Source organism: Aulonocara stuartgranti, assembly GCF_965226115.1.
Source record: "Aulonocara stuartgranti genome assembly, chromosome: 10".
Classification (NCBI taxonomy): Eukaryota; Metazoa; Chordata; class Actinopteri; order Cichliformes; family Cichlidae; genus Aulonocara; species Aulonocara stuartgranti.
Genome location: NC_138946.1, coordinates 2,989,154 through 3,006,796, shown reverse-complemented (window position 1 = coordinate 3,006,796; position 17,643 = coordinate 2,989,154). Strand labels below are relative to the sequence as shown.

Sequence of the window (17,643 nt, the reverse complement as noted above, 5' to 3'; positions counted from 1 at the left end):
CAAACGCCTCAAAACACAGGAGGTGGGAGCTGATACATTATCAGGTAACAAGATTAACATACTTATAAACAGAGTTAATTATTTACCAGTTATAATACTAAAATTAGGCTAAATACTGCACCAAACCAGCCACCAACAGGTGATAGCTAACATTTTAGTACAGAATAAGATCTGATGTAGGTGTAGAAACATCACCAGTGACGTCACAATACAGACCATCTGAGAGTAAATGGGACTAAAATCTCAGATTGCAGTTTTTACTGCATTAGACAGATAACAGGAGGGGAATAAAGTGGTTTAAAGTAATTACCATTCAGTGGACTAAAGAGTCTAAAAAGCTAAAACTCTCCTTAACATGAGCTCTTTGTCTGGCTTATAATAAGAACATTAACGTAATTAAAGGATGGCATTTTCATGGGCTTTATCTTACATTCATTACTACTTTCATCCCATTATAACTGAATTATTAAGAGTTCATGTAAAAGTACAGCAGTGTCAGTGGAGGCAGAGGCTGCACATCTGGTGCTACAAAGATAAAAGTTTGGGCAAATAAAAAAATGGGAAAGAGCAACCTTTAATAAGCATGCTTGATTCTTTTCTTGTTTCGGGCCTTTATTTGCCAACAGCCTCGAATCTGTCAAACAACGAGGCTGAGAAAATCGTGACATGCTCTAGAATCACTTAAACAACCTAAAAACTCTTGTAATCATGGCGTTCTTTCACTCCACGAGGTAAAAAGGCTGAGCCGGCCACAAACACCCGGACAGACAAGAGCTGAGATAACTCCATCATTGAATTCTGCAGTAGAAGTTTGTGCCTTGTTTTACTACCACAGTATTTTACTGCCATATGTGTGCAAGTCTGTGTGAGTGATCTCGAGTATCGTACTACACTTGGCAGATGTCTCGATTAACTTGAACAGGCTGTTCATCTAAATCAGACTCGAGTCGTGATTTATTTTTTTCCACTCAGAGCTCCAAAGAAAAGAAAAGTGACATTTCCAGCTCTGAGCTGACGACAGGAATCAGGCTCAGAGCAGCAAATACAGACCAGAGGAAACGGGCACGTCTAGTCTGTAATGGTGAATGGTCAAAAACCACCACAGGGAAGATCAGCATCTCGGTGACGAATGAATGCTGATGTTGGACACACTCGATGACTGGTTAGTTTATTAAAAAACAACCCCTGCGCATATTTACAAAGTCATCCACCACGCCTACAACTTATCCATCCACCCTCCATCTGTTCGACCAGGTCCAGTCTAAGCTCAGACCTTCTCTCCAGCTCTTCTTAAGGGACGCCCCGATCCAACCGAGAGACACCTCTCGAGCGTGTTCTGGCATTTCCTCCCGACATATTCAAAGCACTTTATCAAAAACGCTCAGGAGGCATCACGGTCAGATGCCCGAGCCACCTCAGCCAGTTCCTTTAGGACTCATCACAGTAAATCATTTCTGCTGCTTATGTCCTTACTCTTTCCATCACGACCCACAAGTTGTGACCACAAGTGAAGGTAGGAACTTAGACTGACCAGTAAATGAATGACATTCCTATTCCCTCTTCACCACAACAGGTCGTTACAGCATCCTCATCACTGTAGATGCTACATCAACTCTCCTCCAAGACCCAGAGATCCTTGAACAGCTCCACCCCTTTCCAGCTGAGAAACGTGGCCTCAAACTTCCATGATGGATGGAGGCCATCAGTCGATGAAGCCAACAGAAACACATCGGGACGAGATCCTGAACTCGATTCCTGAAAATTCTTTCCATAAAGACATTATCTTCTATTAAAGTAGATGGATGACGGGTCTGGAGTGAACCATCGAGCAGTAATTAAAGATTAAAACCCCCCACGACTCCAATCGTCCAAACAATCCACTGACACGAATCATTAAACTACAGAAACCACACTGGATATTTATTAGAAGAGTGCCTATTTTTAGACGTTTGTGAGGAAACGTTTGCACAAACCTGCTCTTTTATTGCACGTAATTCAAAACTAGGCCATGACTTCATTCCCAGCTCAGGTTCTGATTCCAGCAGGATTTCCACAGCTTCAGCTGCTACGATTTGAATTAGAAACTGACCAGCAGAGCAGCGTTACACTCAGATCTATGAGGGATGTAAGGACGTATCTGCACAACGAAACAAAGAAAGTCTCTCAAATCATATCTGGCTGCTTTCTAACTGCACGAGCCAGCTGAGCTCTGCAAGTTCGGTTGGAATTTCGATGTGTGAAAGCAAAGCTAAAAATATGAGCCGATTTCTCTTTTCTGGCCAATTTAATCTCGCTCTCCTTCTTCTTCGTTGCCTTCTGCTACCAAACTGCGAGGGCAAAGTGCAAATGACTCACAGAGAGGAAAGTATTTCAGAGAAGCTCCGAGGTTACGATCTGCAGGCTCTCTCTCCTGTACCTCGACGCTCCCTCGTTGAACTCACTTTCAGACGACAGCCCGACGCTCGCCTGGAGTTTCATTTCACTCTACTGACACTCAACGCTTTTCTAAAGTGGCCTCAGCGCTGCTCATTTAACAGAAACCCGGCTTTCAGCTCAGCGGGGTGTAGCAGATGTAGACACCAATGTTCACTCGTGGTTTAAAACATGTTCCTTCTATTCCCCCTGCTCCATATTCATGTTCACACAAAAGAAAACTAATTATTCAAGAATCAGCTGGTTACCTCTAAGGTCTCTTTTACAAGCTGCACAAAAAGCTTAACAATTGTTCATTTTGGTTTTTCATATATCAGTTTGCTGCTTTTCTCTGCTGTTTTGCTTTTTTGTCCATGTGAAATGAATATTTTTATGTTTGGGTACCAAAGAAACAACACAGGGACACCACGCTGGGCTCAGGGAAACAGCAGTTTCTATGTTACAGACTTCTTAGGTAAGATTTAATAATTAGCAGCTGCAGATCTAGTAGCAGTACCACGCATTCGAAACTAAATATCTGTGGTTTTAATATTAAAGGTCAATTGTGCCTATTTTGATAGCTAGCAGCCTTAGGGTGAGGATGTAATGGAACGCCTCCCAGCATGCAGCAGTCCAGTGGTCATGAACATCAGCTTAACATTTTGTTCTAGCGTGTTCCCCCAGTTCTGGCAGTTTAATCTGTGCTTATTTCAGCCAATTATGTTCTCTAATAAACGGAATGAACCTCTCTGTTGGAGAGGAAATCGTAGCTAACCATTTTTGGGTGTTGATGGAGAGTTTTTCTCTGCTCAAAATCAGCCTTTAAGAGGAGCACGTGCACAAGTTTTGTCCATATATCTAAGGCACAGAAAAACGAATGTTTATATACTTTTAATACAATCATGGTGGTTTTCCTTTAGGGGCCAACAGCTCTTTCTACAGATGCAATTGAATCCCGTTGATGTAATCTGGCAGTATTAATATTGCATACACGTTTTATCCACGTGTGTGTATTCACAGACTGCTAATATAAAAAGGATACTTTTAATGACCAGTAGGGGGAGCCTGCACCAAGTTCTGACAGAAGCCAAATTACATAAAAGTCAATCAGAAACCTGTTTAACGCTTGTTTTATTACTTCGATAAACTGTGTTTATGATCTTCATTATTAGTTGCAAGTCTCTTTCACTGCAGCATGATGCTGTAAATTAAGTTTCCATTTTGGGGTAAAATAAATGATAAAGCAGGTTATAATTTAAGCTGTGGCTGTTAATGGAGTGATCTGCCAATCAGGACAGGGCATAACACTGCCAATTATTTCATGTTGAAGTTTTATTGGACAGTGTTTATTTGTTCTAAAAGACTCTCAAGGGCAAAAGTAGCTGAGCTGTAAGAAAAACTATTTAAACAATCAATACGATTACATTTTAAATTCTGTGATTAAAATGAAACAAAGCCTCCTCGTGGAGATCATACCCATCTGTGTCATGCTCTGTAGATCTGACAGAAAAAGGCAAAACCTAAACCAGAAATATCAGTCAGTGAGGAGGGCAGATCAGCAGGGAGGTACCAGGGGGAATTTAACACTGACGGAGCACAATACACTCCCATAAATCTCATCTCATCTGAGGCACATCCCTTTGAAAACACCCAAATCCAGTCACCACTGATATCAACTTTAATCTGACTGGAGACCTTCCCTGGCTTCCAGATAAAAAAAAAAAAAAAAAAAAAATACAGGTGAAGGACTCTCAAGCATCAGTACAGCTCTCAAAAATGTCCAATAAGAACAGAAACCCCCTCTACTTGTTAGCATAGCGAATGCCTGGGGTCAAACACAGCCTTCAGCACCAAATGCCCTAATTGGTTTACTCTGCAACCCAAATCAGCCTCAAGCCTGTTTGCTTTCAGTCTCCACATACCAACAGCCTGTCAAATAAATAAATAACAAACTTTAAGAATTACATTTAGCTTCATTTCCAGTCCACAAATGAGAATATAACACATTTCTTCAGGATTCATTGATTGATGAATCAATGAAACATTGATGAAACATTTCGTCTATAAAAGGATCAGTCCACCAACCCTTCATCGAGGCTCCAGGAAAAGCAAACACTGCAAAGAGACCTTGAGTCCTTGTTTGCTTTTGCAGACCCACTTTTACCACCAAATGCACCCCCCAACGGGAAGATACAATCATGACATCCCTCTCTTCTCAGACATACAGACAAATCTGCCTTTTGTTTTCCATAAAAGTGGAGAAATTTGTCTTTCAAACCACCCAAAATTGCTAATCCTGATCTGCAGAAATGCTAATAACACCAGTAAGGCTTTTCCCCCCATACATCTGGCAAGTGAAACATCATCTGAGTGTCAGATTATCCCCGTAAGCCCTGAAGTCTGTCTGCCTTTGATTTGCTTGTCTTCTGGACTGCGACGTAACGTTACTCTCGACTGCCCTCTCGACCCCGCACTCATTAACCCTTTAAGACCTACCATAGAACCAAGTCTGCCAGAGCTTATATTATATTTTTACATGCTGTGGAGCCATTTTTGGGAGCATTTCAAGTTGCTATACATCAATACAACCATTACAGCCTAAATTTTAATAATATGTATGCATTAAGTGCATAGTAATTACATAAATTGCAAAAAAGTGAAATAAACTACAAATAAAATTTAAAATCGTTTTTGCTTTCTTAACATATATTTCTAGTTAGAGAAATTTAAGAGGCTTATCCCTCAAAAGGGTAAATAAAAAAAAAGTTGCACAAAATAGTTTCCCACCACAGGAAATTTATTTTGAGTGTCTTCATAGTTTTATTTTTGAAATACACCAATTTTTATACACTGCAGGAAAAACGAAATATTATACTGCAAATTTGCAAAAAAAAGCAGCATGTGCATCAAAATAAACTATTTCCAGCAGTGCAATATGAAGCATCCCAGAAACGACACAGAAAGTCATAAAGTCAAACATAACTTTTAAAAACACCAGTATAGGCTCATGAGGCCCTGATGGTAAAAAAAACTACATTTCCGCAAAAATGACGTCACTTCCGGTTTCGGGCAGGTCATGGCGGACATGCGATAGTTCGTGCTGATGGACATAGGAAGTGTTATGAACAGCTGACCGGATCGGCAAAGCGTGTTTCTGGAATATTATGTTTTTGTTGCTGCAAGCGCTTTTTATGCAGTTTTTGCAAAGCTATATGTGGAAGGAAACTGTGACCGAGGACAAGCTGAAATTATTGCGCTAGCTTATGTGGTTGCAGTGCTGCCGGGATTTAAAAATAGTTACGCAAAGCAGAGCATGCCCACTCCGACCGGTTTTAAAGGGTTAAAGCTTTCAATATTCATGGACAAGTCTAAAAAGCTTTAAAAACGTACTTGGGAATTCTTAAACAGAATCGTGGCTTGGTTCTTTCCGAAATAACTTCCTGTTGCCAAGATGGCTGACGACAGAAGGACTCCGAGGATGATTCCAATAAGTACGAAACAAGCGTATCAAATCATTTGTTAATTTTTTTTAATCTGTTAAATAATTTTACACTTTCAGTTTACTATATACTCTTAGCATAACATTATGTTTACCATTCACAGGTTATGCTTTTGCCATTTAATTAACCTTTCAGCTATTCAATATAATAGCTGTTAATTACTTTACATGAACCAAAGGTAACTGTTCGGCTATGTTTATGTTACATAACTATTCTACTTGTTACCTGTTAATTTTAGCTAACAAAATTAACAAATAAAATAGCAGCTCTTAACTGGTAGCTAACCAGAACATTCCCTGATCAGTTTTATATAGACGTCACAATAATTAAGACGAAGAAGAATTAGCAATCATCGCTGTTAACTTTAGAAGGATGTTTATTTTGTTGACATAATGGGAAAATGCACTAATCGAAGGACACTGGGACATTTGTTCCCTGAATTTATCCTTATGGCAGAGAGAGTGCTTATGCTACCCGGGGGAAGGTGCTCCCTTAAAGTAAACACCACAGATATGACAAACTGCAATATGGCTGACTTCCGAGCTGGGAATAAAGTAAATCTCCCTGCACGGAGATGGTTACACTTTAGAGGTGTAGCTACACCTCTGCATAGGCTCCTGTTACATAACACTCTGCACATCATCCCTTCTTTGTGGAGCAGCTTGCACTCGAGCACGCCAGGCTTACATAAAACAAACAGCGCTACCAGCTTCCTCTATTCTGGACACTGTCAAGAGGCCTCGCTACAACCCACTCTTCAAAATTTACATAATTAACCCTATGAAAATGATTCATCCATGAAAGCAAACCCACTGAAATTAATTGATTTCTTCATTAAACTAACACCAATTAAAAGGGTCAGGCCTCTTTTCTATGTTTTTTTTCTCCACTTTCTTCTCATATCTTGAGGCAGCATTCCTGCTTTTCAGTTCCATCATCGCCTCCCTTTCCCTCGCTGCTCACACTCCTCACTGCTGGCTGCCTCGAACATCACTGACATGATTTATTTAAGCTGATTCTAGTGAAGCAGCCATCAAATCTCACTCGACTTCACAGCATCAGCTAAGTTCCTAAATATAAATGTCAACTGTTAGAGGAGGGGGAGGAATCAGAAGTAAGAGAGTGAGAAGAAGATGAGAGGAAGGAAGAAGAGGCACCGGCCAACTATAAAAACACCTACATCGTTAAATGACAGAATTAGTGGTTTCCAGCCTTTTTCATTTGTAATGCCGCCATCAACACCAACCTTTATGACTAAATAAGATAAGAAGTTCAAACTAGATTAACAATACTTGGATTATAAATGGTAATCTGAATAAAACTGCTCTCTTTAGCTGACTATCTTAACTTCTGAATATTAGCTTAAAATACATCTGCCATTAAACAGCTCCTCATTACATTATAGTGACCATTATAGTGAACTTCTTAAATGTGGTTGTTAACCAACAATTTCACTTCTACATTTTCAGTTAAACATTTCAGCTGCTAGCAATACTTTTAAGAATTATCCATGACATTAAGCTAACAACTGCGCTTGTTTATTCATACCATTAATTTACAATCTTAGTTTTTATCCACATGTTTAGCCAATAATTTCTCTTTTTTAACATACATTTTATTGATCTATTTCAACAGTTCAACAGCAGCTGTTAAGATAAACATAAGATAATTGTTACAGCTGCCATTGTTAGCTAAACATTTCAACAGTTTATATATACGCTTTTAGCTGAAACTGGTAGCTATACTTTTAGCTAACAATTCCTTTAATTAACATTTTTTGGCTAACTGTTTCAACTGCCTTAGCACTCCAAACACTTGTGCTTGTTAGCTAACAGTTGTTTAGCCAGATTTTTAGTTGCTACTTAACTATAAAGAATATTTTTCTCTAATATTTTAAACTTTTACATTAGCATTTTTGCTAGTTATTGTTTAGCTAAACACTGAGCTTGCTAGCTAAAACCTCATTAGTTTATTTGCCCTATTAGCTAAAATATAAACTCTTGGTAATTAACAGTTTAGCTAAATTTAAACTGTTTTAACCATCATGTTTTAAAAAAAATCTTAACAGTTGAGCTTGATAACTGAACATTTCAACAGGTTATCCACACTTTAGCTAATTATTTAAACTGCTAGCCAGATTTTAAACTAAAATATTGATTTGAATTATTCTGATTTTAAAAGCTTGTTTTGGATATTTGAAATCAAGTCAGAACGCAAAAAATTAATAAAATTCCACTTTCTAACATGCCATGCTGGTGAAATTTATGCAGAAGTTTCCAAAGACACATATGCATATTTATAGAAGACATAAATAAAACAAAGACACATGTCTGGTTGTAAACCAGCCTTTTCTTAGCTCTGTATATTTTTGCTCCTGTAAGTGAGGAAGCTGTAAGTGAATGCTGAAGGATGATGTCGACCTGTGTTTTATAAAGCTGCTGTGATGAAAGTGAAAGCCCGTGTTTTTGCATGTTGTACCACTGACCCTGTTCTATATTAATCTGAGAGAGTGCAGAGAGAGCGGCGAGATCACGGTGAAAACACAACATGTCTACTAACTGCTCTCAAGGCACATTAATGCTCTCTCTGCTGAAAAACAGAGCAGAGCAGATGATGATGAGACAAAAAGAAAGAAGGGGCACATTCAGGAGGTCAGAGATTAAACCTCCAAATCTATTTGTCCTCAGTCAGATGATCCATTAAATGTGTTTTTGGTAGAGGGTAGGGTAACTGCTCTGGACGAATGCAGGACCAGAAACCAGCCATTTCCTGTACAGGCTGATTATTGCTGTCATGGTCGTTTGCAGAGCAAACCCCAGTTTACCTCCCAGACATGCAGCTTTCATGTTTATGCTTCCTCTCACTGACAGACTGTCCATGACCTGCATAACTCACACAGAAGCCATAAAGTACCATCTCTGAGCAGCGACATCTTTTGTGGTAATTCCCAATAAAGTCACGTCTGTAGGGAGTCATTTTCCCATGACGACACGCACACATTACCAGTAACAGTTCACATACAACTTTACTGTAATGTAGAACATGCAAAGCTAGTACAGCGCGTCGACACCCTCACTTTACGCTGCCTGGAACAAGCTGTTTTAGCTGCTGTGTCTTTAAGGGCCACCCTCTTTATTGGCCAGCTTCTGGAAGCCTGCTGAGGGGCAACAGTCTGAAGCCTGACTTCAGATGTGTGCAGCTTGGTTCAGTTTTGGTGACGTGGGAACGGCAGCGTCATCTTTTGGTATGTTCAGCTCATTCAGGTTTCTCCTTTGTCACCTGCCTGTAACAGGTAATAAGTAAGAACACCACGAGCCGTACTTATTAAACTACACGGCCTCAGGCTGTTTCCAGCAGTGTTTTGTTTCTCCTTTGACCTCGGCTCTGCTGTGAAGCATTGTTTGGTCGACCTTGAATTCAGACCTTCCTGAGGGGTAAATAAACAACTCGCGTTAAAATGATCTCAGAGAAATACGCCAAAGTGTGTGAGCAGTCCAACAAACGTCTTCTATCTGAGACCAACAGACTCAACCTGCTGCTCAGCTCTTCTCTCCACCATTTTCTTCTTTTGTCTGAGGTGACTCGTCAGGTAATGGCTTCCTCGAACAGCTGGACAGGTCAAAGGGTCATATGACAGCAGCCTGTGGCCAATCAGCAGCCACTGAAAGCAGTTTGTGGATTTTGTGATATCGGATAACCCTGATTCACCCGCTGCCCTTTTCACAGTGTCACCTTCACTGCAGTCTGACATTTATGGTTCAAGAGGTAACATTCCTTTCTTTTAGCTTCAGGGAGCGGATGAATTAATGATAAACAGGCTGGAGAGGGAATCTCATCCTAATGTTCACCCTTCAGGAGTCGCCCATTACCGCTGCCTGCAATGCTCTGAGGCAGGGAACAACCCAGTCTTATCAGTTTAAAAGCCCTCATACTTTAAAAATGATGTAACATGCTTCATATTTGCCAGAGCCTCCTCCTGCACATCACCGTCTGTTTGAGCTCTTCAGTCTTACAAATTCAGTTGTCCTCATCAGTTTTAGGCAGGTCGAGATACACAACTGGAAATTTTATTACGTTTTTGTAAGAGGAAGACAAAATTTTAAGTTACCTCAAAATTTTGAAATGCCAACCTAAAATTGTGAGTTACAGATGGCAAAAAAACCAAAAATAAATAAAATCTTCAGTTGCAACATTCAAGCTTCCATGAACATGTTTACAGCCTGCTACAAAAAACAATTTGTCTCCAGAGTTCATTTATTTACAAATTTACGACAAATATACTTGAGAGCAAAGTTTGAACTGCATCAAAGTGAATTATTAATGCTGTGAGAATGAATGCTGAAACCGTTTTGTGATGTCCAACATCTGATAAAGCGTTTTGATTAGTAGTTATCCATTTAATATCACCGTAAACTATGCTTGCTAATGAAGCTAGTTTAACAAAAAAAAAACCATTAGCTGATAAAAACATTTTATCCAGATACACTAATATTAAAACAAATGTAGGGTCTCAGAATAGAAGAACACAAACTAATGAGTGACAGGTTTTACTATATCAATTTATATACAAGTTTAATATAGTTAACACCCTATACATCAGAGTTAGCATTACAAGCTAACTCTGCTAGCATGCATTACCCGACAGGAAGCTTTAAACAAAGAAAACACTTCAGGAAATAAAAAATAATTTTGATCATTTTTACTAATTTCCACTTTTATAAAAACTGTAATTAATACATTTGTATTGATTTTCTTAAAATTTAAAGTAAGTGCTACCTTTACTTACAAGCTAACTAGCTGTTAGCTAGTCCTCAGCTAACTAGAGTCCCTGCCTGAACCTTTAGACCGTGTTTGTGCTGTTAGTTCCTTTTTATTTTAATTAAAAATAAAAATAATAGCACAGCTTGTTGTTTACAGCCCATCAATGCTTTATTTAACTTCTATATTAACAAAGTATAATTTCATTTCACTATTATTTTTCTCCATCTTCCATACAGCTGACGCATACAAACACTTATTCCTCTAATTCTGAGTTATTGGTAATACTTTTACCCAAATGCAGCACTTCTTAAATTACAAGCAGACATTACAAAGAAAGTTTTTTTTCGTTGCCTTTCGTTTTTTACTTGCAGTGTTTTTAGATGTCAGGACTGCTGGTGGATGAAAAAAAATATTTTTATAACAATAATGTTTTCTTTGGTCTTTAACATGCACTTCGGTGTCTGTTGCACCACCTCCTTAAAGCCTGATTAGATTAATCTTTGAATGAAGAAATCAAGAACTTTACACTCTAATGTAATGCCACTTTTCCCCGTGGTACTGAATACTGATTAGGGAGTGGTGCGCAGTCGTGCCAGCAGCTCTGTGAGGCTTTAATGAGCTTTCTAACATGCTCACAGTGGTGATGCTCGATTTAATCTGTCAAAAACCAAAAATAATGGCACCACATGAATCGTAAGGGGTCACTAAAGTCATCAGGGTTAATCCTGAAGGAGCTGTCTGTGGATGTGAGTCTATAGTTTCTCAGATATTTGAATTTGACTAAAACAGGAAAGTAAATTTAGATTTTTGGTAATTTTACACTTAAACAGCGCTCTCTCTGCATGTCTTTGTCCTTAGGAGGGACTGTGTTTGCTGCTCAGGATAAATCCATTTACCCTGACGCCATCATTAAACCCAAACTCATCACGCAGATGTTTCCTTTGTGTTTGACGCTCCGAGGTTCATGAAGTCTAACAGTCTGTCCTGTTATCAGCAGGGACGGAGCTTCACGCTTCTCCCCGACCGAATAAGCGATGCTGCCGACTCATCTGTCATCTGGATGCCTCCCGCACGTTATCACTTCGACTTGCTGCTCTCAGACCCTCGCGGCTGATGGCGTTCTGAAGGCCGATCCGCCTGTGACGGACGAGACCAGCCGCAGGCGATGATGAGAGCGAGGGGGAAGCTTAAAGTTCGACGGATGTTCGAGTGAGCGAGGCCGAGATAAGACCTGTTCACAGGGGGACGAGCGTGACGTGAGGGCGGCATGTAATTAACGAACAAACCTCTACAGCTTCCTGACCGAGTCCTGCCACGACAGGACGACAGAAACAAAGATTTACAAGAGACGACGACGGAGCTTTATCCAAAAATCATCGATTAGCCTGCTGAACGTTTCTTTCCCCGATTCATCATCAACATTTGAAAAACAAAAATTTCTCATTTTTATAGTCGGGTCGTTTCATGATTGATGGAAAAGGACACTGCTGCTTTCAAAATAATGTTTCTTATTAGAGCCCGAGTGACGTTCAGTTCAATCATTTTCATTATGAGGCACTCATCTCTGGGAAACCACACAGACGGATGCAGACCACAGGGAAATACGTTTAACCTGTTTAAGGTGGACTGACACAAAAATAGTCCCAAAGGTCTAAATTCCAGGAAAAAAGGTATTTCTGTTTGCAGTGAAGCTGCTGCGAGATAAATAAATGCATTATTATTTTATCGACAAAACCAGGTCAGAAGAACTCGTCTTATTTGGACTGGTGTGCCCGAAAAACCAGATTTGAGGAGGGGCTCCAGAGACTGCATTTATCCAGCTCCTAAATCCGCTCTCTGGGAAAGCAGAGTAGGGCAGAGGGCGGTGGTGTGGAGGGTGTTTGGGGGGGGTCCCGTGTTGTTTGGGGTCAGCGTGTTTGGAGGTTTCTGCCTTTGTTTGAATCCCATCAAGTGTGAAAAACGGGGGCAGGCCTGAGGCCCTCCGCATCGTCTCTCCGCCCCGCCGGATCATCCCACTAAATCCGAACGCCGTTATAGGAAACGTTAACCTTTCAACATGACAGCTCGCACGAGCAGTTCAGCTGACACAAACACGTAATTTACACTTTTACAGTTTGGTGACGCCGCGAGAGACTCGAGGGTGGAAAAAGCATCATTTCTTGCCTCCATCAACACCTGAACAGCGATGTTTCTGCACCCTCGGAGAGCTCGGTGTCAGGCTGTGACGAGCGCACATCTCCGGGAACAGAGGTGGAAATTTGTCCTCGATGTCTGTCTTTGTATCGATGACGAAATCTGCTGTAAATAAACCAAAAGCAGCCCAACAGAGACGCCTCTGTTGTTTCTGATGCTCAGTTTTTAAACAAACCTCCATATTAGTGAAACTCTGATGAACTGTTGGAGATTTCAGCTTCCAGAATCTGAAACTGTAAAAGCATTCAGATTCTGCTGAATCAGAATCTAAAATTTTGGTTCCACAGACCTTTAAATGAGATTATTAACGATCCGAACAGCAAACTTCATTCCCATCATCACGCTGGGGACACCTGGGGTCACTTCCCACACTGAGCCTTTCGGCTCTTTGATGATTCAGCCGGCGAAACTGTTTGAATGCTGGAAATCTCAAAACCTGCTCAAACAGCTGTGATGAAGTTTCTTACTTATGAAACAGAAACATTCACGTTTCCTCATGTGTTACATTTGTGACTGAAGCTCATGCTGGGGTTAGATTACCGCACATCACCTGAGCGTGTTCAGAGAGCACAAAGCGCACTTTGGCTCTGCAAATAAGCTTTGTTTGTTTTCTCACAAATAAGCGTGTTTGTTTGCAGCCACTGAAAAAGAGTTTTGGTTTTTGCTCCACATGAGTCAAAACGTTGAGTTAGTGACTGAAAACGGTGACAAAATAACTCAAAATTCAAAACAATGTCCCAGATAGTTAGCCTGAGTTGTTCTGTGTGACAATGTTTGACAAGCTACGTCCACACGTACCCGGGTATTTTTGAAAACGCAGATTTTTCTATGCGTTTGCACCTTCCGTCCACACGTAAACGGCGTTTTTGGTCACTGAAAACTGAGATTTTTAAAAACTCAGTTTTTGCATTTACGTGTGGACGAGAAAAACGCAGCGTCAAAGGTGTGCGCCTTTTTTGACGTCACACTGTGCGCCACGTTATCGTTTCGGTGAAATGAATTTCTACAAACTGTTACTGTTACTCTCTGCAGTGTTTAAATGCTTACATATACTGTCCCTCCACACCTTCAATGCCCCATCCTTGTTTACTATTTCCCACCAAGGCTTCTAGACTTCTGATTGGCCAACATTTCTACACGGTTAGGAATATATCGCCATCTGCTGCTTTGGCATGTTCCTAGCAGCGTTTTCCTTCATTTCTGCCTTTACGTGTGGACGTGGCCTCAGAGTTCAACATGCTGCCCACAGACACTTCAATATACAACTATAGAGTGGATCCTGATTGAAAGACCCTTCCTCGACCTCCTCAGCCACAGAAACCAGCGTCCACACTGGACTGTTGGTGGGTGGCTGGAATATTTTTGTCTTAACATCAGGTTGGGGTTAGGTTAACCTCCACCCTTAAGCTATAGCCTTTCTTTTTTTCTACCTTTTTGGAAAAACTGTCAGATCTAAAGGAAAAGACGGATTTCAATGAAAGGTACCCTCCATCCATTTCCCGTCACTTCAGGTTTAAGTCAGGCTGAGGCGAGTGGGCGGGTACACCTGGACAGACAAACAACCGCCAATTCAGAGTCACCAGTTAGCCCCATGAAGGATTTTGGACTGGGTGAAGAACCTGTAGAGACACCAGGCTGGATCTGGACCTGAGACCGTTGTTCCTGTGAGGCGATGGTGCTAACCGCTGGACCACAAAACCTCTAACTCCAGCCCAACCCTGCCGACGTCGCTGGGTGAGGGCAACATATTGCTCAACTGTAGCTGCAACTATACTACAACAACCAGAGCGACTCCCACCTCAGGACAACGAGCACAGCGTGTGATCACGTGGGTTTAATCATTTATCAATAATAGATCAATGATCTGCTCGGTTTGTGGTAACACTAAAAAAGCCTTCGTGTTGTTGTCGAAGCTAATCAACTAAAAAAAATATATTACCATCCATTTGCACGCCCCCTTGTGGACAGACTGAGTGAGGCGGTTAGGCTTCCTCGTGACCTCACCTGGCCTCACGACCTGCAGCAGATGGCTCAGGTTCACGTTTCAGACTCAGCGTTTGTGTCCAAACAACCTTTCACAAAGGACACCTCTGATTTTTAATCAGGGGAGCAGGTGGAGCTGTTATGACTGCTGCCTTATCGTGTTCAAGGACAGAGGCTGGAGTTTAACATTAAACCTGCAGTCCAAGTCAAATATTACCTCCTCTAAGCTAACCAGCTCCTCTACATGCTGCAGCTTCTGAAACTAAACAAATCGGCTCCTTCCCCTTTTTGTTCTGAGTCAAACACAGACAGAACAGGAAGGACGTGCCGGCACCAAAACCAGGCCGAGGTTTCTGAAATTCCTCTTTTTTCTCTGGGATTCACCTAAAACTTTGCTGCTCTGGATTCACAGGCTGCCGGGGAAATTCAGCTCGGTGACCTTCCTGCTCGGCTACGAAATGACAAACTCTAAACCTAAGAGTGTTTTTGGTGTTTCAGCACCAAAGTCCATGCAATAAACGTTTACTTTAATACATCACTGCAGCCAGTGGGGCTGTTGATCTGTGGGAGTGAGTCATTGTTAAACCAGTGAGTGCTGGTCTGTTTGCCTTCTTCATAGACAGAAAAGCTGTTATATAAAATTCCAAGATTAGAGATTAAAGCCTGATCTTTGTCTGTTAATAAATATTAATAATAATGTTTCAGTGCAGCAGCTCCAGTGTGGTGGTTTACACATCTGCCAGCAAAAGGTTGCTGGTTTGATCCCATTAGGGAGCAGCTGGGAGCAGTACTTCAAATACACATAGTTTTACTCAGGCCATGGTTTGCGGTATGGTAGCCTAGAGGTGCCAAACACAACACACCTGAAAACTGATTTTTTCATGTTTTTGATATCAGACTGATATCAGATTTTTAAGACCGATACTGATATCTGCTGATTTTACTGATCTGATATACTGGCCGATATTCTTTTCTTTAAGACATTTATTATGTATTTTTATTTACTCGTTTGCACTTTGCCCAACTCAACACTCACAACATGGCTGAAGGGCGCTTCTCCTTTCTCCTCTTTACTCTTTACATTTTTATTTATCGGCCGCAGTAACTGCCGATACTGATCGATCAACAAATAGCCAAACGTTATATTTCAGTAAACAAAATCACTTCAATCGCCTTGAAGTCAAGAGTTTTAACTCTGGGCCCGCCCACTTCTGTACTGTATACTACTATTCTGATTGTATATATTGTATATCTTATTCATCTGTTCCTCTGTCTCTCCTGCTGCTTTGAGCATGTACATGACAAAAGAATTTCCCTCGGGATAAATGAAGTTGTTCTTATTCTTATTCTATAGTTTCAGATCACCACACTGCTGTTAGTCACTTCCTGTGTTGGTCTCCTGTTCAAAAGTCATTTTTCAAAATGCTGATTTTTCCTTTTTGTGCTGTTCCTGCTTCCTGTCAGGCTTTTGTGAAATGTTATTGTTTTCTTAAATCTCATGTTTTCATTTTTTTTGGTTTAATGTTTAATCGTTTTGGGGGGTTTTCCCAATGTTGTCACATTTTTTCCTGGAATGTCATGAGATGTTTGTTTCTTTCCCTGAATGTTGACGGGGTTTTCCTACACACAACTAAAAAATTTTTTGCTTGTAATTGTGTTTTTATTTTGTTTTTTACTTTTCTGTTCTTTTGCTTCACAGTTTTACTTCTTTGTTGTATTTTTGGTTTGGTTTTTTACAAAACAAAGTCCAGTTTGGTTTCACTGTTGCGTTTTTTTGATTTGATGTTTCTAAAAAGTTGTTGCGTTTTTCTTAGTGTCGTTGTGTTTTGCACCTTTGGGCCACCGTACTGCTCGGCAGGCCAAATGAATAATTTTTTACTTCACTAACTTCCTTACTGACCCTCTTGCACCATTTCCCAGTGAAGAAACGCCACAAAGGGGGATGATGGAAGCCTCCACCCCTTCTTTCCCCTCCTCCCTCCATCCCACCCACCGGCCTCGCCCCTCTTCCTGCTGGTTTAAGGATGCAGGGTCCTCTGGACCACCTCACACACACACACACTTCTGCATCACTTTGCACAAAAGCCTGAAATTGCTTCCAGCTGGGAGTGAAGCCGGTCCCGGCGGACTGAGGGCAAACAAAGCGCATTTTACGCGCACAGTGGCGCACATTTCCCCGCTGAGTCTGCACTGCGGGGCAGCTCGGGACCCCCCCGCCCCATAAAAAAAAAAAAAAAAAGACCTGCAGCTCTCTGACACAAACTCTCTGCAGACCCGAAACAACCGCACCCCCTCCGTCTCTACTTTACACCAGCTGTACTGACGACGATGATGAAGGTGGTGGTGCCCCAGTCCTGCCCTGCGCATCCTCAGCGCGCAACAACCCGAACAACGAAACCCCGAGAGGAGCCGTGAGAGGAGCGGGAGCAGAACCAGGAGAGGACAGGAGAGCAGGGCCGCGGGACTCACCAGTCGGTGTCCGTGGTCTCGTCGATGACGTCCTGGTAGGCGGTGAGCAGGGCCAGCCGGTTATTGCCGAGATTCACAGCCATGTTTCCGTCCCTGCAAGCATCCAGCCGCTGCTGATGGAGAGAGACTCGGAGTGAGACTACAGGAGGACGACAGCAGCAGGAGGAGGAGGAGGCGCTGACTGGTGGAAACAAAGAGAGGAGCGCGGTGTCCGCGGGGTCCTAGCGCCGGAACACCAGCCGGTCAGCTGTCCGATGGGTCCTAGTGCCGACCTTTCAACTCCTGCAGCTGCACAGAAACAGTTAAAGTTTAAATTTGTCCGAAA

General features: G+C 41.5%; 1 protein-coding gene across 5 annotated transcripts in view; it reads right to left on the bottom strand.

Moving 5' to 3' along the window:
• Positions 1-17,426, bottom strand: part of dbn1 (drebrin 1) — a 114,177-nt gene extending 96,751 nt beyond the window's left edge. For all 5 annotated transcript variants that reach the window (XM_082549384.1, XM_082549386.1, XM_082549387.1 and 2 more), the window contains exon 1: positions 17,319-17,426. In XM_082549384.1, coding sequence (XP_082405510.1) covers positions 17,319-17,401 — 83 coding nt within the window. In that variant the 5' untranslated portion in view covers positions 17,402-17,426. The remainder of the gene's footprint in view (positions 1-17,318) is intronic.
• Positions 17,427-17,643: the final 217 nt, after the last annotated feature.